This window comes from Cryptotermes secundus, unplaced genomic scaffold (assembly GCF_002891405.2).
Source record: "Cryptotermes secundus unplaced genomic scaffold, Csec_1.0 scaffold546, whole genome shotgun sequence".
In the NCBI taxonomy this organism is placed as follows: domain Eukaryota; kingdom Metazoa; phylum Arthropoda; class Insecta; order Blattodea; family Kalotermitidae; genus Cryptotermes; species Cryptotermes secundus.
In genome coordinates this window covers 573,803-598,375 of record NW_019734970.1, presented here as the reverse complement: position 1 = coordinate 598,375, position 24,573 = coordinate 573,803, and the positions used below count along the sequence as shown (strand labels likewise).

The 24,573-nt window shown below is 37.5% G+C and overlaps 1 protein-coding gene across 6 annotated transcripts in view; it reads left to right on the top strand.

The window, feature by feature from the left end:
* LOC111869098 (FAD synthase) overlaps nucleotides 1-24,573 on the top strand; it is a 40,313-nt gene that overhangs the window by 6,236 nt on the left and 9,504 nt on the right. For 4 of the 6 annotated variants that reach the window (XM_023860321.2, XM_023860318.2, XM_023860320.2 and 1 more), the window contains 4 exons: nucleotides 3,097-4,413; nucleotides 16,624-16,832; nucleotides 19,196-19,337; nucleotides 21,738-21,859. In XM_023860321.2, coding sequence (XP_023716089.1) covers nucleotides 3,550-4,413; nucleotides 16,624-16,832; nucleotides 19,196-19,337; nucleotides 21,738-21,859 — 1,337 coding nt within the window. In that variant the 5' untranslated portion in view covers nucleotides 3,097-3,549. Of the gene's footprint in view, nucleotides 1-102; nucleotides 235-3,096; nucleotides 4,414-16,623; nucleotides 16,833-19,195; nucleotides 19,338-21,737; nucleotides 21,860-24,573 lie in introns of all 6 variants that reach the window. The other 2 variants (XM_023860317.2, XM_033753287.1) reach the window with 2 other exon arrangements.

The window sequence follows — 24,573 nt, the reverse complement described above, 5'->3', positions numbered from 1 at the left end:
CACGCGACACCCTCTATCCATTAAAGTTGACACTAACTTCGTCAACAAGCGGTGGTTGCTCGGTCGGTATAGTTCACTTGCAGACTAATGNTCTCTTTTCAGGTGAGAAGCAGATAACAGATGGGAAAGCAGAAGAAAGGCAACAAGCAGGTGAAGAACATCTTTAAAGTAGCAGGAGCAAGGAGCTTGAAATCGAAAAACAAGGCAAAGGCAGTGTCTGTACAGCTTAAGAAGGTGAGTCATGGGATGATAATTGATGATGACTGAGGAACTACTTGAACATAATAGTAGTGGCTCCTGTCTAGAAAACTGAAATTAAGGGCTGTGGGGATTTGTTGTGCTGACCACTGGNTTCTTCTTCTTCTTTTTTTCTTTCTTTTTTCTTTTTTGTCCTTCCCCACTGCATCTCTTTGTTTATTTTTGTCTTTTACATTTCTCTTTCTGGAAGGAACTGGCTTCCTCTCTTATGCATTCACTCACTCCACATCCACATTTGTATGAATGTAATTGCATGTGGAGTTCAAGATTATCTATATTGTTATGATGATGATGATGATGATGATGATGACGACAAGAAACTGCAATTCGCCTGAGAATTTTACTTACTGTTGCAGCTATACACAGTTTTCACCGTTGTTTTCTTCTTCCACATTCAGAGCTCTATATCATAGTTACCTTTGGAGGAGCAGTTACAAGTGACTGTACTTTAATGGAAGTTCTGTTCTGTTTCCTGAAAATAATATTGTAACAAGCCATGCTGGTATGGATGTTTGCCATAAGATATAATTGATGGTAAATATATTTCACTTTAAGGTCTTCGTGGTTATATGCTGTGCATTTGTCAAGAAGCACGATTCTTCCTGTTTTTGCATGCCATTCTTCTTTTCAAGAATGCATATAATATTTTAATGGGAAAGCTAGAAGGAAAGAGAGAACTAGGAAGACCTAGATGTAGGTTGGAAGATATTGCAGTGGATTTTAGGGAGATGGGATGGGGTAGTATGGACTAGACTGAGCTGGCTCAGGATAGAGATCGGTGGAGGGCTCTTGTGAACACAGCAGTGAACTTTCAGGTTCCATAAAATGTTCTTTAGTCGGTGAGCAGCTGGTGGTTTCTCAGGAATGGCTCAACTTTAAGGAGTTAGTTATTTGCTCTTCTTTCCAAGCCCAGCAGCCACTGAAGAAATATCTTCATAGTGACCCATGCATTTTGACTAGCTCTGTGATCATATGTGAACAGTTCTGTAGATTTTGTGTGTAACGTTGTTTTAAAACTTTAGCTTAAGAAATGGCAGTATCTCTTCACTCACTCCCATGTTGTCAACCTATTCTTGAACTTCGTTCCGCCATGGCACAGGTACTTGAGTCCTTGTGTCTGTGGCTTCACTTTTAAGCAATTTTTGTACCTTGTGTAGCTTTTTCTTTTTTTCCATTTGCATCCAGTTTGTGTAAACATGTTCTAGAAGATGTGCATGTAGTAACAGTGTTCTTCTCAAATAATGAAGTTGAAGTGAAACATTTTTTCAGATTATAAGGAAGAATGAGGTTTCAGAGTCATGATGTGGGGATATCATAAACAAGAGAAATGTAACAAGCTGCATATCAAGTGGATTCATATACATGGGAACAACACAAACTAATCGGAATCACGTTCACGAAGAAATTGTGAACAGAATAAATTTGGGAAAAGCTTGCCACCATTCCGTTCAAAATCTCTTGCCTTCCCATCTGCTATCTGAAAATGTAAAGATTAAAATATACAAAACTATAAATTACCTTTGGTTCTGTACTGATATAAAACTTGGTCTCTCACATTGAGGGAAGAACTTACACTGAGGGTGTTCAAGAATAAGGTGCTGAGGAGAATTTTACATCTAGGAGGGAGGAAGTGACAGGAATTTGGAGAAAGCTGCAGTTGTGCTTGTGTAACAGTTTATGGATGTAAATAAATTATGAATTAATGAGGTGGGGCATGTAGCAAGTGTTTAAAAAAATAAATGCATACAGAGTCTGATAGGAAAATCTAAAGGAAAGACAATGTTTGTAAGACCTATGCATAGGTGGAATGATAATATACAGACAGCTCCTGAAGAAATTTGATTGGAGAGTATGGACTGTATTTATTGGTCACAGGATAGGGACCATTGGTGAAATCTCTCACTCATCAATTTTTGATGTCATAAGAAGATTCCCCACATGCAGAGTAAAGCAAAAAGTTGTTATTTTTACTTTGAAACAACTCAACTTCAATAATATTTTCGTCCATAACTGAAGTGAATACAATTGGACATGTCAAAAATTAACAGCGAATGCATCGCATATCAAAGTCACAAAAATTACACAATGGTCTATCATGATGATATAACAAGCGTTATAAGGTACATAACAATAAAAGATGCATAAGACCAAAAGAATAACAGTAACATAAAATATGTAAACCCAGTATTAAAAATTGCAAACCAAAAGACAATCAACAAATTAATCATCAATCCAACATTAGTTGAAAAACTCTTGAAGAGAATAGAAGACGCTGCACAGCAAATAATTTTTTAGTTTCCTCTTAAAAACATTAACATTTAGAATGCTTTTCCATGCTAATATTAAATGACTGAAAAAAGGTGAAAATCGTTTGGAGATGGGGTTCTGTAACAGTTGCCCTCACATTGCTGGCAGGCTCTTGTAACAAGTGTACTGCATTTCTCATACTTGCTAGATAATGGAGAGTTTAATTTTTTACTTTTTGAATATAATAAATTTGCTTTCTGCAATCCTTGATCATAAATGTTAATAAAATCTGCAGAATTTGTAATATGTACATGTTTGCACTTTTGTCTAATACTGTAGTCAGAGTACTCAAGTCCCTGTCCTTGGTACCTGCTGTGAACATAATTTGTGTGATGCATTTGTTTTGTTGTGTAATGTTGACTCAACCTTTGAAACCTTGAAGTCTTATCTCTGATAATTCTCTTTTTTCTTTTTGGTGAGTCTATAAAGAACATACCTTGAATTTTTCTTTTTATTTTTTTTTTTTTTTGCAGAAATGTATGTTAAGTTAGTATTCATGTTCTTAAGGCTGGGTTATCTTTGGTCTTGCAGCTGAATGAAGTTACTCGCAAGAAAACTGCAGAAGTTGATGGACAGTTAACAGCCGAAGTGCAGGCTAAACTTCTACAGAAACAAGAAGCACAAAAAACTGTTAAGGAGAAAGGTGATGTGAGTCAGGCGGAAAAGCGGTTTCAGGATAGTGAGAAGGACTCTTCAGTAGCTTTGAATAAGCTCTGTGAAATGCAAATGGACTGACTTATGCAAATGAATTAAGTTAGTTTTGATTTAATCACAGGAATCATATATTAATTCCTCTGTTGAAAGTACACTTTTGCTGTGTTGTGTGGAACATTTATTACATAACAGAAAGAGGGACATTTTTGCATAGTCTGCAAGGAATAATTCTTGAATAAAGTGAATTGAGAGGTAAGAATATTTGAATGAGAACCAGTTTGAATATAGGAACACTGATTATAGTAACAGTAAATTTTATTGTTATGCAAAATGGCTTCCCACACTGCTGGTATTATAGTAATTGGGGATGAAATACTGAAAGGCCACGTTGTTGATACAAATTCCCATTTCCTGTGCCAAAGTCTGCATTCGTTGGGTATAAAGGTGTGCAAAATATCCGTTGTGGGTGATGATGTTGATGAGATAGCATCAGAGGTGTCAAGTTTTTCTCAGAAATATAGCAAAGTATTCACAAGTGGTGGTGTTGGCCCAGCACATAATGATGTTACGTACCTTGGTGTTGCTCGTGCTTTCAATCATGATGTTGAAGTGAACAAGGAGCTAGCTAGAATTTTATTGGATACAGATTGTGTAAATAACATCAGTGAGGATGCTAATCCTGCGTTGAAAATGGCTAAGATACCCCAATTATCAACTCTGATTTATTTGAACCCTACTAGGACCTACGATGATCCGTCGTTGATATGGCGCAGTACTATCCCAGTAGTTAAAGTTAATAATGTGTACATTTTTTCTGGGACTCCCAAATATTTTGAACTTGCTGTAACCAACTTGGAAGACCTTTTTAAGAATCCTGACGGTGAAAAAGTTTACACGCTTGAACTAAACCTGAGGAAGTCTGAGTTCGATATAATTCCTGTGCTTAACCACATTATTGACAAATTCAAGGGATCGGTTGTATTTGGCAGCTACCCACAGCTTGATAATGATATTTACATGACGAAGGTGGTGTTTGAGTCGACGTCACTCCAGCAGTTGGAAGAAGCAGACACATATCTTCGAATATTTCTACCTCCCAGAAGCATTGTTGACCCCTGGGAGGGAGGCGTGTACTGGACGGCGGAAAAGGCCCTCAAGAAAGGGCTCTCTACAGCAGTCACTGCAGCTGTGAAGGTGCGTTCAAAGGCTAAGGGAAAGTGTGAACCTAAGTTGCTGTAATGGTGACTTAATTCTTAAAGGTCCTTTGCTCTTCTATATTAGCCATGGAGAGTGAGTGATCTGCGGAAGTAACGGTAGTGGGTGGGTCACTTTGGTTTTTAACATAAATGTGTGACTATACTTTGCTTAAACAGTGGTTTCCTACTTAACATTCTTCATGTTTTGTGATTTGGATTACAGAATCAGTTGTACTTATATTGTTATTGCTTTGGCAAGAATGCTTTCCAGTAGATCAGCAGTTCCTGATCCCTAGTTTATGCATCCCTTGAGGTGCAGATGTTTTTGTTTGCTTTAGAAAGGAAGTTTTAGTTACATTAACATATTTGAGACATAGTTGCATAGGTTCCTTTCTTTTCAGAATGGGGATAAAGCACCATGGAAAAATTTAGGTATATAGGTTAGGCTGGATATCGTGGACATCTGAAAGGAGAAATATAGTGTTTTAAATGGGTCTTCATACATTCTGATTGTTCGCGGTGAAGAGGGTTATAAATTCGTGTTAGGAAATTAATTGCAATATATGCATGCAGAGGTGCACATTCTCAAGATTTGCTTTTGTGTATCTGGGCTAAATGTCTTTATAGACAGTAATTATAATTAAATTTTGGTGTAATAGGCTTGTGATTACATTTTTAATTCATTTGACTAGATCACATGACATGGTTGTGTGTATGTGTGTATGAATTTTGTCTCACCATACACATACTTGAAATAGTTTCTAACCAACTTCCTACAAATTTATACTCACACTTCTTTCATAATTATCTTCCCATGTCATTCAGTAATATATAGCCTAAAGATAAAGAAGAGTAAAGCTGTCCCTTTAATGGGGCTTGGAGGCTTATAGGGTTTTGAGGCGGTGAGGTTGTCAACCTTACACGCTGGCTGCCCTTTACCCACAGGAAGATTCTTGGTACATATTTCTGTTAAAGGCCGGGTCATCCCCAGGGCCATAATGTGGCTGGAAGGATTAGGTCAATTATTCATGGGGCCGTGAGAAGAAATTAAGTTTTTAAAGTCAGATTCATCACATCATCCCAGACTGGCTCTGGGGTACACTCAGTCTCCTCTCAAATGGGTACCAGGGGCTCTTTCCCCAGTGGTAAAGCGGACAGGTCATGAAGCTGACCACCAACCTCAAACTATGCCAAGGTCAAGAAACTGTGGCTGTACACATCCACTCCACCTTCATGGCGAAGTGCTTAATTAGTTAGTCACAGGGACAACTTTACTGATTCATTTTAAAAATTCTTAGTTGCATTTAATTATTTCTCCCATACCCACCTGTCAGAATTGTTAATCCAGGTAATAAAAATTTAGGGGGATTTGGTTTCAACAATTGTTGGAATTATTCATTGCCAAATAAAGAGCACCATGCCATATTTTCCTCTTATAAATTGTAATTTTTTATCACATTTTTGATATGTTACTAATTAAGAGTTACTTGAATGATAATATGAGTTAAAGGGGTCAGTTTGCTTCAGTAACAAAAATTTGGGAGGCATGAGGGTTTGATGAAAATTGAAAGTGGCATCATGTCAAATATTTTGGAGCCGCTGCATGAAAGTGTTTCTGTGCATGCTGTGGTTTTATATAGGCAAAACTCAGCAGCCTATGCAGTATTGTATCCCAGAAGATAGAACTCTTCATAACCACTGCTGTAATAACCTCAAGTCCTGCAGTTAAATTTTTCTTTGTACCATATATATTTAGCTTGATCATTGTGTTGCTGCCTTGCATGTGCTCTTTTCATGTGTGAGGTTTCTTGCTACCTTTTGCACTATATGGAGTAGCATTCTGCACATTTTCATATTTGGTTCACAGCATATAGAATTCATCAGATCACTAACTTCTTTGCATGCTTTCTTTGGACACTTGTAGTTTGGAAATTTTGAAAATTTTTGCTTCCTTCTTGCTTCCATGGCTACAAGTATTAATGGCCAGCTTTGTTTTGCTTATATCATAAGCAGAAAATCAAAATAGTATGCTCATTTGGTTTCACTGAATAACCAAAGATATCAGATCCTAAAACATAGTAAGTTGATGTACATTCTAACCAAAGCAGAAATAGGATTCCTTTTCCTTATATGCACATGTATTTTATATATTTATTAAAGGGTTAATAAGAAATCTGTGTGAGTATAGATTCAGATTCTTCAAGGAGCAACAATGATAAATGTATTTTATACTTTGCTATGGAGAAAGAAAGAGCAGTAATATTTTGTGAATGCATTATTTTCTTAACCTCAGCACTAGATGGAGGTGAGTGATCAGCTTCACCCTCCCCCTTCTGCTTTGCCCAAAGGAAGCAGCCCCAAGTACTCGTTGCATTGGAGGCTGGGTGGGCCTGGGAGCTGGTCTGGATCTTACGGAGAAGAGAAAGATCTTTTCCTCTTCTGGGAATTGAACCCAGGCTCCTCAGCCATCCATCCCCTAGCTTAGTTGCTGTACCAACTGAGGTATCCTGGTTTCTGGAAAGAACACTGTTTTGCTATTATATATTACATCTTGCTACCTGCTTTATTGTTAGTAGTGGAATGGAGTTTGGACATTTTGAAGGAACATACTGCCCGCATACCCTGAAAATAGATGCTGTATGTTCCTCTGGAGGATCAGAATTATCTGCCAATATTACTTGGAATAAGAACCCAGAATAAAATAAAGTCTGAATTATTATATGGATTATCAGGGTTATAGTCCCAAAAAAGAAAAGTGCTGAGGTGATGTGGAAAATAATTTCAGATTGAAACACGTGGGCGTGAATCATGATATGAAGTTATTCTGTCATTTACACAATGGTAGCTTTACACTTTTAAAAGCAGAATTGTATGATAAACAGCTCACAGAAATCACATACTTCAAGAAACTAATGTTTCTGTCTCAGAGAGAGAAAAAATTAAACTCAGAAGTTCTTATGTTTTCATTTTGTGTAAAATTACTTCTAAATTTTTCTTTCAAGTTCTTTGGAAAGATAATAATCCTATTATTGAAGCAAAATTTTCATTTATAAAGAAAGAAATTTAAACAGTTTTTTTTAATAACTTGCATATGTTTGACATTCTGCACAGTGCACATCCTTTTGTGAGTCATAAACATATATGGTTAAGGTTAGCTGTTGCCACAACAGATGATTTTATAATCAATCAGTATTTTACAGATTGAATATTTATTTCTTGCTACATGTCTTGGTCCTCATGGGACCATTGTTAGGCACAATCTGTATTATAGCGTATGACACATTGCTCCAAATATGGATTCATATTAAGAATTCAGTGACCCTAGACATATTCATATATTACTGCCTCATGATGGTCCTATGAGGACCGAAACATGTAGCAGGAAATAAATATTCAGTCTCTAAGTACCAATTGATTATAAACTCATTTGTTGTGGTGACAGCTAACCTAAACCATGTACATTTGACATTAACTTTAAGAGAAGTGCAGAACAGTGTCTCAGCTTTCCTAAAAGCACTGGGGTGCTGTCCTGCCCCAACTACAACCCAGTTTATTACAATGAAAATCAGATATGCTGAATTATTTAAAGTAAAATGTTAACAGTATGATATATTTAATATCTCAGGGTTGGTGGTGATGTTATTTTCATAAATAACAGCGCATGCCCTAATACAACTTAGAAGTATGTAGCACTTATCTTAGTTGGTAGACTTGTGGATAGTTTGAGGAAGGTTGTAGCCGAGCTGAAGTTGTAAAGCCCAGTTTCCTCTTACATAGGTGTTTAGTCCCATAGATCATATAAATCTGTTATGATATGAATTTTACATTATTTCTATGAAGCACTTGCTACTTAAAGTACAGATTATACCTGTGTTAAATTTGTCAGATATAACCAAAAGGTTTTGTACTGTGACCATGTTTGTACTTCTAGATGTACAAACTGTATTTAGTACATAATGTATGGGTATCTTTATAACTTCTAACTGAATTTAACATGTGTGTCTCCAATTTTTCTTTAGTTGTCATCAGACTGAAGTATAAAGAAAATGTTTGCAAGGCTCCTGTGTTGTGTTTTACATTGTACAAAAAAATAATATTTTGCTTCAGCAGATGTTTCGTGTTTTTTGAAGGTTTTAGAATCAAAAATTAAGTGGTGCTAGTGTCAGTGCCACCTCACACATGTTCAGGTGTCCTTACGAAAGTTGTATTACAATAAATACTGAAAGACACAAGTAACTTATTATTGCAAATATTTTCGTATCATGTGTTCTTAGGGTAAATAAATGAAAGAAGTTTTGCTAATGTAGTGGTGTAATGGTGACAGAGGGTACGAGAAATCCTTGCAGAATTTTGTTGAAAAAGCTCATGTAAAGGAGACATTTACTTTTAAGACAATGCTGATTGGAGGAGGATGATGATGATGTGGATACTGTGAAAACAGATTGTGGTGATGTGGATGAAATTTGGCTATTTCAGCATATGGTTCAGTGGCAGGCTTTGTTGTTGTGATGTTAAACCTTTGAGGATATGAAATCAGAAAGTTTGTGCCATATCCTGGCTTGAGTTAACTTTCCCTATATGATACATGTCTACAGAAATGTTATGACCTATATTGTTCTGAGTTACAACTGATGCTCTCTAGGCAATCTTCATTCCATAATCTGAGCTGTAAATCAGATCTCCTGTTACTGTTTTATTTTGTGTTTTCAGAGAGATTTTTTTTTTGGTCTGGAAGACTAGTTTTGTTGCAAATACAGGGAGATCAAGAAGTCGCACACATCACACTAAGCAATTGTATTTTGCTGGTTTAATGCACAAGCTACAAGACATACAGCACTTACTATTAATCTTTATAACCTTACATCTTAGACATGCTAAATCAAATCATGTCTTTACAACATATGCTCGAAATGGCTTCCCAGTTCAGCAATGCATGTGCGAGCTCTTTTTACCATGTATGAGGCCACTTTGTGGAGCACCTGTAAACTGATGCTGTTAATCAGTGTTCCTCTTAAGGTCATCCAGTGTATGTGGATTGTTTTTATAGACAGTTCCTCTGAGGTACCCCTAAAGGAAAAACTCGCACAAGAACTGCATGGTTTCATTATATCTGTGACATGTGGCACCATCTTGCTGCAACCAACACTCATGTTCATGAACTTAAAAAAGCAAAATAAACTGTGTAATAATGGTAATGATGTCTTAGTACACTGGACTGTTCTCTGTTGTTTCAAAGAAAATTGGGCCCACTATTCAATGACGTGATACAGCACACCATGCTCCAATTTCCTGACAGATGCAAGGGCTTTTCATGTAACGTTGATTTTCAGATGACCAAATCCTATTGTTTTGACTCTTCACGTAACCACTAAGGTGAAGAAAACCCGATGAAACTCTTGAATTCCATGGTTGCCAACAAATGTCTGAAACCATCTACAGTACACTAAGCGTTTTTCTTTATCCAGGTCCTTCAGTTCCTGCACACCATGCACGATATGCACAAAGGTGTAACTTCATCACTTTGTGAGCACTTCCGTACGAAATCTCTGATTGCGCTGATAGTCTCCTCAGGCTTTTTGAAGAGGAACGCTGCAACATTTTCTCCACGTCAGCCAGTTTAGCCTCAGTCAAAATGGCCGGTCTTCCAGATCTGTTCCTATCTGAAACTGATCCACATTCCCAAAATCGGTTGATTATTCTCATTATCATCGAATTGTTAGGAACTGCAGAATCTGATATTCCCGATGAAACTCGTCTGCAACACATGCGTAAGAACAACTGGCAGAATAATGTTCCACAATGAAAACTCGTTCTTGGGAAAATGACATGTCTGTCACACAGTAAACAAAGCTATACTGCAGACATATTATGACCGATACACGACAAATGGCTTTTCTACTCATTAGTACTCCTGCAGTACCATCTAGCAGTAGGAGATATATTAACTGCAATACAATTTATGACAACTTTTAGTTTGATGAGCGCGACTTTTCAATCCCTGTAGAACTGCTGGATAAATTTGGAATTGGAATCATTGTGTAAAACTGGTATATTTGTCATTTTCTAGGGAATTGTAATTTTTTAGTAATTCAGTTGTCCAGCTACCTCTTTATCTTCTTGGCCTGTAAAATGAAACCCTTGTTATTTTTATGAATTTTTTGTTGTTGCTTATATCTGTACTCTGCTGCACTGTCACAGTTTGGGAAGTCTGGCAATTGCTGAGCAAGGGTTCATTATACCTTGCCATGTAAAGTGTATGTAATAGTTGTATCTGTACTGTTGTATATAAATGAGTGTTCCATTGATACAGCTGTAATGTGGTTGAACAGTAGATTGGCAGTATCCAGGGGACAGGAGAATTTCAAGGAATGGCAGAATTGTAAACTGTGTAAGAGATCACTAATTTTGCTGTTCATTTTGAAACACTATACTGAGTATAAGATTCATAAGGACTTAACAGTGAGTGTAATAAAATTCTTTGAGATGTGTGGGCAGATATGTAATCAGTTCTTTGTGTCATTTCTGAAAATTTCTGTAGCAAATGAATTTCTGTACTTCTTGTGTTACTGACAATGAATCTAATCCTATGGAAGATTGCTGTTGCCCAAAATAAAGGAGAACTATATATCTTCTACAGATTCAGATGGTATATTGCGTCCCTGTGTTGTTGCCATTCAGGTCATGGAAGTTTGCTCTTGCAGAAACTGTATAAAACATGATCATAAAATTCATGAAACTGACCACAATTTCAGTTGTTAAGAAAATTTTTGATAAATATCAGAAGATTTTTAAACAAAAAATGCAAAGTGAAACAAATTCAGACAAAATTGTTTTGTTAAAATCTTCAGATTGCATGTCTGCAGTGTTGTAGGGTATATAGCTGGCCTTTGGCTGTTCTCTGCTGTTAATGCAGTTGCTGTTTCATTAATATTTAGATTGTGTAGTGATCAGCTTTATTTAACCCTATTACTGTGATATTCGACTTAAGAGTCGAACAGGCATCCGTTACCATGTAGTGCAACATTTGACTTAATCACATCAAGTAAATAATCTTTTGCTGTGTCATTTGACTTTATTCACTGGACTATAATCATATTTTTTTGTAGCATTTTTTCTTCATTTTTTACCTTAAAATTGCATTATTTTAGGAAAATTGGGAGAAAATAATACCCAGCGAAAGTGTTAAGAGTTCTGGAGAGAAGTCATCAGAGTTCAAGTTAAAACAGTAAATCCAAAGTTTTTTTAAGTTTAATTTTGCATTCCTGCTATTGTTTCTGATGGGTAAAGAGTGTTTTATTGTAATTGTGAACTGGAAGAATTTCCATGGGAATGGATCATCCCTTTTAATAAGGAATGTATTGAAAAAAATAGGGTTCACGTTACAAGGTCAGTGATATGGACATATTTTCAAGGACAGAACCCTTCTGCAACATTGCAACCTGCTCTATTTGGAAGTATCCAATATTTGGTGTATCGAATTACACAATTAGAATAAAGAACAACAGACTGAATATGAGTTTTGAGGTTTTCATGATGATGATTGCTCACATTGCTTCTGGATTGTGTAATACCATGTAGACTTGTAGGTGGCTACTTTGATTTCAGAGGAACATTTTGTCTCCATGTTCAGGGCCAAACTGATTAGGCCACAGATGCTACTTGCCAATGTAACCTAACCACATCCTTAACCTTATGCACTCTGACCCTGACGATAGAGGCAGCATGTGCCTCTGAAATGCTGGTATAGACTACATACAGTGTTATTGCGACCCCAAATACTACAGTCTGAACAGAAAAAATGCTGACACAAATCACACCTGCATGTGAGGCTATATTTTCGCAAATGAGGTTTTGGTGGCAAGTTAGGGCCATTATATTTCGATCTGACACAATCACTCATTGTAATTTTACAAAAGTAAGTGTGTGCCTCTGTGTCTCTGGTCATTGTCAGTATGGTAGGTTGTTTATTGGGAGAGAGACAACTGCTCACATGGTCTCTTCAGAAGTTTACTCCCTCTTCTCTGTAATTATCATAAATATAGCAGCTGTAAATAATAACAACTGTATATACACCTGGAATAAAAATATTACTGACAGCAGGTGGTGGATATTTTGCTGTTTGCAGCCAGTAATTGCACTTGTGTATCAACATAGAAGTCACCATAATAACCCATCTGCTTACTGTTTGTACCCTGTGCAAATACATATTAAGCAACCATCTTCATTTTAAAACATGAAGAATGTTTTTCTCCTCTGAATATGTATTTGGCACTGTTTTGAGGTGGTCAGTGGAGTATATTCTGTCAGAATGGCAGATGGGTTAACTAAACAGATTCCTTAGTAAGAGAACCTAAATGTTCATCACTACTAATATTAAACCTTTCCTATTCTCTGTCAGCTTCCAACATGTAATTTTCCTCTCCATGTTTGCTGTTGGAAATCTCGTGCCACCAACTTATGAATATACTGCCACATTGTGATCATGTGCTGAGTGTTACATATTTTTTGTTCTTTACATTCTCTTGTATCTCTCCTGCTAGACCACATATGGTAGTAACATATGGTAATTTAAATATTTCAATACAAGAGTTTCTTTTTAATGCAAATTAATTTGTAGCTGGGTGGATTGAGGATGGAAATAAAATATGGAAGAGGTTTGTAGCTCACCTTTGGTCTCTGCCTTGTGACATTTCATTCATTTTATGTCCTTACAAACTGTTTCTTTAAGATCTGTTTTAATATTATAGTTCCATCTCTGTCATGGTATCCAAAAGATCAAAAGTTTTAGGTTTATTTTCCATATTTTTAGTCCCTTGTGACTTCTTTCATTCATACTCTATAGATTTGTATTTAGGAGGAGTTAGTTTGAATCTTGGCTGGGACACTGGCTGTCCTGGCTGAGATTTTCACAGTTTTCCTCACTCCCTTCAGGTAAATGTTGTTAAGTACCTCGATTTAGGCCACAATTGCTCCCTTCCAGAACGTTATTCACCAGCCACCCTACTGTATGACACCATACAGTCTGAGATACTGACAGATTTCATAAAATAAATGCCAAAGAAAACTGTAGGTTAGTTGCATTACTATATTTATCCACACAGTTGCTCCCATAATGTAATATCTCCTTGCACAGTTCAGAAGGAATTAATATCCTTCTCTGTATAATTCCCACACCCTTCCGTACAATTCAGTTTACAATATCCCTGTCACACTCATTTAATTTTCCAGAACACTTTCATAATTTGAAGAAAAGGGTTTTATAGAGTACGGTACTAAAAGTGTGCTTGTCTATCACATTACAGTAGTCGCACAGTCTGCAGTGATGTTTGGTCTTGGACAGCTCAAACATGGGATTGCAGATTTGAATGCTGTTTTGAAGGATGGACATATGTATGCAGTTTTCTGTATTGTGTAGTCCTGTTTAGATAAAGCCATAAAGTGTTACATACTTGTCAAAGTAGACATACCAAATATCTGAGGATACATTGTTTCGGATTTGAAGCAAGCCAGGTAGCCTTACTAGTGAAAGTGTAATTAACTTAGATTGAATTATCTGTATAACTTAAAACAATTAATATACCCCTAGCTATAACGTATCTGGGAGAGGGACTAGTGACCCTCAAGTAATATCTTGAACTTCTAAGTTTAAATTAATATTCCTAATTACATTTTAGTATTGGAGTACACAAAGAATGATAGTTTCACATACCAAAGAAGTTCACGTATTTGACATTCCTGGTTCAGAATCTTGAGTGTCTGGCTGTTTGAAATGTTTAAGGATAAAATGTGCATTTCTGTAAGACTGAAGAACGTGTCTTTCATCAATGTACAGATGCTTTAGCTAATGACTGTCACATCCGCTGATTCTTGACACGTATCTGGATGCTTGTATTCTTCATTTTAGATGTACTGGGTGATACAAAAAAAGAGACTCCTTTGTTAAATTGATGGCTTTGCAGACTTGAATGAAAATCACGTAAGTTGTATAGAAGATCCTAAGAATATGATAAAAGGATCTGTTTTGAGTTTTTTCGATTCATTACAGAGAAACATGTTCCCTATTTTGAATGTAAGAAGCAGGCATTTACATTCATGTTACCCTCTGTTTGAAAGTGTCGGACGATGCTGTGTCTGAATTTGTCAGATCCACAGAGTAGCCAACACATTCTCAAGATCTGTATCTGTGAGATTGTGTCTGCATCAAACTTAAATGGTTAGTACACAAACAAGAGAAGAACATTTCAGTTCCTGGAATTAATGCAACAAAGGTGTGAAATTTTATGGCCTTTCATATCACAAGGTAACATTCGCTCAACCATCTGTCAGTGGAAAATACAGGTTCAAGCCATAATCCAGGGAAACAAGTCTTATTAAACCATCAGTTCCATTAAAGAAGTGTCGCAGAAATGTGAATATAAATGGATATTTTTAAAACTCCAAATGGGAAATAGTTTTCTGTGTAACAAACCAACCAAACCGAATAATCATTTTGTTCGTATGTTTATGTTTTATTCAGATTTGTAGACTTGTTAAAATGTCATTCTTTTTAAAAATGTAATTTCTTGTGCAACCTAACATGTAGGTACCAGTATTAATGCTACAGTTTTTGCATTACTTATTTTAGGTTTTCATGATAGTTGATTGTTGATGATGATTCTGTTCTTGGGTTGGTACATCATGTGGTTGTGGGTGACATTGCCAGAATTTCAGATGTATATGTCATTTCCATCTTCAGGATTGAATTGTGTGGGTTGATGACTTGCTGTGTATATATAGCATTTTGTTTTGAAACTAAGCAGGGGAAAGGGCAGTAGAGGGGATATTGGTGCTTTGCCCGTGCCATTGGGAATGGTGAACTGGGAACAAGGTATGCATCAAAAACCCCTAGGTAACTCATGTTCTCAAGCAGTCCCACATCGCAGTGCTCACCAGACAAATATGTTGCTTAACTTTCTACTGTGCATCAAGCAGTGGTGAGATCACCATGAATTGACACTGTAGAACATGGCCTACATGAAATCTGCTTGAATAATGCCTATCTGAAAAGGATGTGCCCAACCTCTAGTGGTAAAAGATTACAAATTTAAACTTATTTTATTTAAGGTAAAATTGAGCCTTGCGTCTGGATGGATCCATGTTTCATCACAAGATGGTTTGATTAAAGGATCCATAAACTTTCATTGCATATAGTGGCAGCAGAAATGCAGAAAATTGGATATGCATTGTCTTATGCTTTCAGGGAAGTGTTTAGGACACTACTTTATCTGATGCTACCATTCAGTGCCGTGAAATCAGTGTGGTTTATTTTTATAATAGTTTATAGCAAAAGGTTCTGAATTACCAGTTGAAAATTATGCTGTATAGTGATTTAGTTAAAAAAGTTGGATCAGCAGGACATGTAGCATGGGCAGAAACATGAGGTATGTACAACAAGCTTGTGGAGAGACATACTGTGAGACAAACCAAAGGTAGAAATGATTTGAGAGAAACGGGTTGTCTCTGTACAAAGGAGAATCAGTAAATAGGTCACGAATGGATATAAAACTTAAAGCTTGTGATATTCGAACCTGGAAAAAAAATTTATTTCCTGACTTCCTCCAGCAACATTGATACACTTGTCCCTTCACATTACCAGTGCATCAAAACTTTCAACGTAGAAGTCTTTTTTGTCTGTTGCCTCAGCCATTTCCACACCTGGTCAGGCATCAACTGTGACTGTTGAACATCCTTGAGAGAATTTCTTGACCCAGTTATGAACTGCTTTATGCAACAAACACCCCCCCTGTAAACAGGAAACATTTCTTTATGAACATCCTTTTGCATTGATTCCATTTGCCCACAAAAGCTCACAACAATACATTACAGCATTACACCCCTCAAGCACAGTCGCCATTCTGACTACTGAAACCAGCCTCTGAACATGCGCATGTGTGTCTGCTTTGTAGACCGTTATGAAGCTGGATTGTGCTGCTACCAAGTGATACACATATAAAACTTACTACTTCCATTTCTGTGGCCTATTTACTGACACTCCCTTGTATGAAAATGTTTAAATTTTAATTCTTTGAATACAAGAATAAAGAATCTCTGGTTTCTGTAATGACAGAAAATCTCTTGAACAGCAGAATAAGTATCAATTATCCAATGAAAACCTTGTACCATATAGTTTATTGGTTTTAGTGTTACCTAAACATTCTCTTTACTGCAGATTCTGGAGGAATGCTATGATAAATACAGCCCTTCAGAGATTTTCCTGAGTTTTAATGGTGGGAAGGATTGCACAGCTCTCTTACATCTTGCCACAGCAGTACTGCGCAGAACGTTTCCATCTCTGAAGAAACCGCTTTTTGCTCTGTACATACAATCACAGGATCCATTTCCTCAAGTTGAAGAATTCATTGCTGAGTCAGTGAAAAGGTATGGGTAAAATGTCACACATATTAAAATTATTGTTCATGAATGCTGACAGATCCGTGCATTTTTAGAAACAAGTTCGTTTGTTAACAGAACCATCTAGGTTGTCAATACAGTTAGGTTATAAATTTGTTGCACCTGAGTTTTAAATTGTCTGTAATCTCATTTAATCCATTTCCAATTTTTTGGTATTTCATTTCTACAGCCAAATGTGTGATAGTGACTTCCTGTTTGTAAATGTTATTGTTCCATTTATATATTTATTTATTTAATGATGGTTTCAATAGCTGAGCTTATGTAGTGTCAAATGATTGGATGATAGTGAATAACAAAATTGAAAGGAAGCAGTCAAGGTCTAATGTGAGGTACTATCCAAGCATTGTGCCTGGAGGGACTGAGGAAGGTCATGAAAAATCCCAATCAGGATAGTGAGTGGTCCAGCAAAGCTCTAAAGCAGGCTTATCTTGAACATGTGTTAGAAGCTGTTGCTTGAGACAGCTTGCTTCGTTGGGAGGGTTATGTCTGTCTGCCCATCAGTCCATCTTAAAATTGTTTAAATAAATTTTTTACTTAGGATCTACTTTAGAAGTTTCAAAGTGAATATCATTTTGGTTTGTATCTGTTAAATAGAAGCCCTGCTTTATGTGACATTCATATATAAAGTTATTGTTTAAAAAAATAATGGCTTGCCATACAAATTGGTACATAACATAAAGTATGGATCTCATTAAAATATACTCCACTCTTTTTGACCCTGGCATTTGATGGAGGTGAGTGGTCAGCATTATTCCCAGGGAAAGTCACCAGTATCCATTGTATAGGAGGCTGGGTAGGCCTCACAACTGGTGTGGATGCTGTGGAGCAAAGAAAAGCTCTTACCTCTGCTGGGGATTGAACCCTGCTACCCAGCACATAGAACATGCTATGCCGACTGAGTAGACACTGTTGGGATCAGTTATGGAGTTTGCCAAGAGATCTTAACAGAAAAATTAAACATGCGCCACATTGCAGCTTCATCATGACAACACACTCACCCACACATCCTTGAAAGCCACAGAGTTTGTGACTAACAACAACATGGTTATCATTCCCCATCCTCCCTACTTGCTGGACTTAGCCCCTGTGATTTCACTTTGTTTCCCAAATTGAAAATGAAACAAGAGACAACATTTTGGCACAGTGTCTGCCATCCAAAGGGTATTGCAAGCTGTACTTGACAGCATTAAGGAAATTGACTTCCACAGTGCTTTTGAAGCATGGAAAAAATTTTGGTGTCGCTGTGTATGTTCCCAAGAATACTATTTTGAAAGAGGTGGCAGCTGAAATTGAGTAAGTTAAGCCATCATTTATTTTTTGACCTAGTCCAGGAACTTTCTGATAGTATATGTCCAGATCAAAGTATGAGTACTCACAGAATAGACATGATACACAAAGTAAAAGACCACTTACTTATTCATGACCTTTTTAACTTAAATTCATGTAATGCCTTAATAGACTGCAGTTCATTACTATGATAACTCGAAATTCCATAATGACAGTGATAAATATTTTCACATGTCTGGTGTTCCATGATGAATAATAATGGGCTCTGGATTTGATGATTGGCTTTATTGACACTTATAGATTCACACAGTTTGGGACTACAGATAATACAGCACTATCACTATTCTAGACACTTTCCAGCTCACCATTACACAGGCACTAGCATTCTCCATCTTCATTAGTCCTATCCTGGCAACAGATTTATTGCAGTCTCACTGTAACTTCAAATCACACATGAAGTCTTCTTGGCACCCTCTAATTCCTTTCCTGCCATTTCTGAGGCTACTCTCAACTACTGTTGTATACTCCACTGTACTCTGTATACTACTACTACTACTACTTCTACTTCTACTTCTACTTCTACTTCTACTTCTACTTCTACTACTCCTGTCCTGCCAAACACTTCTTATAACCCCTTTGCATGGACCTCATAGAAAACAGAGCCTGTATTGTTGATGATGCTTGTTTACCACTCCATTGCATAGCAGTAGATGTCCTATTGTTGCATGCGCATGTGTTGTGGGAATGTTTACCAACCCATTGCCTAACAATGGGTATACATGTTACAATATCATGCTTACAAAACTTTATTATACAAACACACACAGTGATTTCACAAAGTACAAGGAAAGATAATTTATTAAATACACATTACACCAACATATCTATATATATAAAAGTGTAAGGCTTGCTGTTCTGTCATGATGTAGAAGTCGCTGTTGTTAGTAGTTATGGATAGGACTTCGAAGTGGCAACAAGTGGTACCTGTGCTTCACTTGGTATTATGGTTTCTGTGCTTCACTTGTGTTGAATGTTTGTTTCAGGTATAACCTAGAACTGAAGAAAGTTCCTGGTCCAATCAAACGCGCTCTTGGGGATGTATTAGCGGAAAGACCTGAGCTGAAGGCAGTGCTTATGGGCACAAGAAGAACAGACCCATACTCAGAAACACTGAATTCCTTCCAGGTGCATACTTTGAATGATACTTTCACTGTGAACATTAAATAACTGTTGCTGTATTTACTTTATGTAACTTCTGACCAAATCTAGGAGGAAGAAATGTGTGGGACATGTAGTACATGTAGGGGCAATGAGAACTGTATATGAAGTTTTGGTCATAAATCTGGGGGAACCTAGGAATAAATGGGGGGGTAGCATTGAAATGTATGTTACAAAAATATGATATGTACTAGGGTTCATTGATGGCATTTTGTGAATATTGTAATGAAGCTGTGGGTTCCATAAAAGCAGGGAGTTTCTAGGTCATGTAAGTAACTATAAAGAAAGATCATGTACCATAGAAGTAGTTATCTCTTTTCCTTCTCATAAAACAACAGAGTCAGTGAGGCAGGTTCTGCTGGGTTATGCTTGAATGTCCATTTTCACATATGAATATTTTGTGTATATGTTTATTTAAGATACTAACTACCATGCAGACTGTCTGATTTTCATCATTTCCTGCTTATGTTAGGCATAGAAATATTTTTTGCTCTCTTGTATTATTAGGGGCACACAATAGCATGGTTGGTTGAGGCACCATGCTACAAGCTGGAAGGTTAAGGGTTCGAGTCCCAATGAGGTGGATTTTTTTTCGGTTGACCTAATCCTTCCAGCCACAGTATGGCCCTGGGGTCGACTCAGCCTCCAACAGAAATGAGTACCAGGAATCTTCCTGGAGGGTGAAGGGTGACCAGTGCGTACGGCTGACAACCTTACCACCATTTGTGAGCCTGTTATCTAGAAAATGTGGGAGCCTAGACATCTCACAACCCAATGGGACTCCATGGCCTCTTACAGAGAAAGCTTTACCTTTTTACCGTTCTTTCTCTTGTATTATTAACCCTTTCACTGCCAAGTTCCACCATACCTGCTAGAAAGGTCAAGACTGCATGAGGGTAAATGCCATTGCATTCAAGAACCCAAAATCCTTCCCCAGGTTACCTTCAAATGACATTGGATGTAGATAGTGTGGAAGCCTGCTGTTTCATGTTAACATCAGTGTATAGCATATGATGCCCCTTATTGATAGAAGTGCTGTACTAAGTGACTAAGTGATTAATATTCAGCTGGTCTCTTCAGCTCTATCATTCATAATGCAAGTGTGCCAAGTCAATATACTCTGCTCGAGGTGCACAGAGGATTCAGCTGTTAAGCAACAGTCGGGGCAAATCTTGCACAGCATGTAACACTTGGTTTGGGAGCAAGAGGGCTGGAGTTTAAGGACCAACTTTGTGTTTGTATGTTCTTTGCACAAAGTGCATAAAATTGGTGCATAATAAGCAGGTCATGTTACAGCTACAATTGTGAGTCTGCAAGAACTAAAAGCATTCACATTTTGATGGCCGAGCAGAACTGGAAGTGAGAGGAGATGCGAGTGGATACCATGTACTTAATAACATTGCACCATTTTTAAGGAAGTTATTTTCAGTGCTATTAGACATCAGTTGTTCCCAGCAGTGATATATGTAGGAACAAATTCATGAGCCTACATTGTAATAATTTCCTTTAATTATGTGCTGCCCTTTCCCCAGACTCCTCTTCTAATCTACAGTGTCTGTCTTTCCAGCTCTGAAAAGCCATTTCCAAACCTGACTTGCCTTAACACACTCATCATCCTACTGTGCTGCCATCAAGGTGTCAGCTTTTTAAACATAAAAATCTGTTTGAAAAAAAACTTCAGAGAGAGGCACAGAAAGGCGTAGCTAAAGAAGGTTTTTAAAGTTGATTTTCATTACAAGTTATATATGTCTTTATGTACCTAGTTTAAGAAATAGGGATATGAGATTCCCCAATGCCCCAACCACTCCTTGTACAGTGAAAACTCTATTTAAGCTTTATTTTGGGAGCAGTGGATTTGAACACTAAACTAAGGAGGAAATTTATCGTAGATTATTGACGTGTGAACATAAGAGAGAGCGTTATCCCTGTACGTAACTAATTAAACACTATGTCATGAAGGCATATGGGGGAGTGAATGTATAGATCCGCATCTTCTTGACCTTGACACTAGTTGGAGGTGAGTGGTGAGCTTCACGCTCCCGCCGCTTTATCCCCAGGGAAAGAGTCCCCAGTCCCCATTGGATAGGAGGCTGGGTGGGTTCCAGAGCCAGTCTGGGTGACATGGAGGAGAGAAAATTCTTGACCCTACTGGGACTTGAACTCTGGCCTCTCAGTGATCCAGCCTGTAGCCCGTCACTATACCGACTATGCTATCCCAGCTCCCAACTTGATAGCATTGAAATTTGAATTTAAAGAAGGGTTCCATTCTAGTCCCTTGCCCCTGCAACTTGTGTAAAGGATGAAATACCGGGAGATGAGCTATAGCAAAAGTGTGGAGACAGATCAGACTGATTTTTTATGTCCTAGGTGACAGACTCAGGCTGGCCCCAAGTTATGCGTGTGAGCCCATTGCTGGACTGGAGTTACCAAAATGTGTGGACATTCCTGCGTGACCTGTCAGTGCCCTATTGCACACTCTATGATGAAGGGTAAGACATTAATTTTATGTTACCCAAAATATTTTAATTACAAATAATAAAACTACTGAGTTACATTCTGATATCAAATTTGTGCTCTGCCCCCCTTCAGCCAGCCAGTAATTACCTGTTAAATTTTCTTCATTTAAGATTTTCCTCAACCTTCAAATTTCAGTTTTCAAATCCTTTGTCCCCCACTTCCAGAGAAATCTTAAATAGGATTTTCACTGTAATTAAAATGATTTTTTGTGGTTGGGATTTTAGTGAAACAGATCTAATTTGTGAGCCATTTAATTCAAAATACAGTATCTCCTGTCTCCTTTCTTAATACTTTGAGGTCCGAATATACAGGCTGTTTCACATATTCATGTCATAACTTTTGGGAGGTTACTTCTGAGTGAATATTTTCCTGGTCACTGGGTTGNGGGGGCGGGGGGGGGGGGGGTCCTGCAGAATTGGCCACCGTGATCATTGGACATCAACCCTCTTGACTTCCATGTATGGGGACATACAGGAGGACTTACCCTGTTGCATTGCCAGTGATTTACACACTCTTCATTGCATTATGCATTTTTCTGAGATAGGCAAGAATGTGTATCATAGCTAAGGGTATATAGTTTTAATATTTGTCACAGCTGTGTGAAGGTCCAGGGTATGTAATCTCATGTAGAGCCATTGAGTGTCATTTCTTGTTGTAATAAATGTCTTTGTAATATCAAAATCTTAACTTTCCATGCTCATAGCTTACGACTGGCAATCATACCCATGTTGATTTAACATTCTTCACTCAGAATGCCTCAGGAATGCCCTGAAGTTATGGCAAATTCATGAAACACTCTGTATAAACTAAGTTTACAAGCTGGGCGTGCCATAGCTCAAGCGGTTAGTCGCTGGCTTCCCACTGCAGCGGCCCAGGTTCGATCCTGGGTCTGGTCAAGTGGGATTTGTGGTGGACAAAGTGGTGCTGGGGCGGGTTTTCTCTAAGTACTTCGGTTTCCCCTGCCAGTCTTCATTCCACCAAATTCATCATCATAATCACCTGGGGCAGGCTACAATAGGCCAATCAGTGGCCACTGTGCCAAGTGGACCCAGTTGGACTCCACCCCACCACTAAGCGAATTAAAAAAAAAGTTTACAAGCTCCTTTATATAGGTGAACTGGGTCTGTCTCAGAGTGGAGTGTATAAACTGAAGGCATTTAAGAGCAAAGAGTTCAGGTTGGAGCTATGAGGTAGGAGAAACTGAGGAATCGAGAAGATTAAATAACTATGGACTTCACAATTTGTACTGGTCACCTAATATTGTTAAATCAGGAATGATTTAGGTTGGCAGGACATGTGACATGAATGATTTGGGGAAATGAACAAAAAATATTGCTTGTAGAACCTTGTAAAAAGAGGCCACTTCAGGGACATGAGCATAGTTGGGAGGATAATAATAAAATTGACCTCAGAGAACTGTGAAATGAAGATTCATCATTCCACAAGATGGAATTATCTGACTGAGTGAATGATTGCTACCTGTACAGAGAAGGCCTGGACCAAGGAACATGTAATTTACAGTGGAACCTCGCTTAACAAGCATAATTCGTTCCAGAATCTTAGTCGTAATGCGAAACACTCATTAAGTGAAACAGTTATTCCCATATAAATTAATGTAAAATACGATAATGCGTTCCATGCCAAAAAAAAAAAAGTACTCAAAAAATTTTATGTATAACATTTATTCAAAGAAAATTATATATACATCGTTAAGGAGTGTGAATCATCGTCATCTTTTCTTCTATGCGGAATGAACCAACCTGGAATGCGAATTCGAAATAATTAGTTTATTATTTATGATACATATATAATTCTTTTTTACTAGAACGCTGTCTAGAGACATTTGTTTTTGTCGACGCTTCAAAATTTGGTGAAAATGTGAAGCAGTATTATCATTAAATAAATTTGTAGTGTGCATAGCCACAGCCTTATTAGGGTGATGCTTCTCAATGTACGATGCAACAGTTTCCCATGCTTTCAGCATTTCTCTTATTGCGCCAGAAGATTGTTGTTTTGCTGTTATCTCCTCCTCTGACAAACTCTCCTCCACAACTTCTTGCTGTGAAACACAATGCAACTCCAAATCGTGCAAATCGTTGCTGTAGACCGATTGTATGTGCATGCTAGATCAGCCACGCTCACACCTCGTTCTCGCTTTTCAATGATTTTACATTTCATTTCTACGGTTATTTTTATTCTCTTATGGCTGTCTTTTTGCGGCTTTTTCTTCGAGGACATTTTTGCAAGGGTTATTAAACTTTGCACAAAAAATCACAAATAATATGTCTGAACACAAGTTTGGAAAAATGTGTGATCACAAGCGACACTAAGATGCTAGCGGAACAAGTGCTAAACACAGACTGATGTAGCAAGCTCACAATCCGGGACTTCCCCTCTCGTCACTCACTATGCAAAATGTCGCTTGTTAAGCGAGTCATTTTTTTGCAATTTGTTTTGCTCATTATGAGAGGTGCTCGTTAAGCGAGATTCCACTGTGTTTATTTTTTGCTTGTGGTTTATTTAACCCTTTGACGTGGTCATTTAAATTCCGCGGCCGCGGCTCCTGCGGTAATATATTCAGCTGGCCATTTAAATTTTGCTCGAAAATGATTTATTCATCATTGTTCTTAAATTCTATGAGATAGGAACATGAAACTTTCACTAAAATGATCTTAAAAGGTGGTTT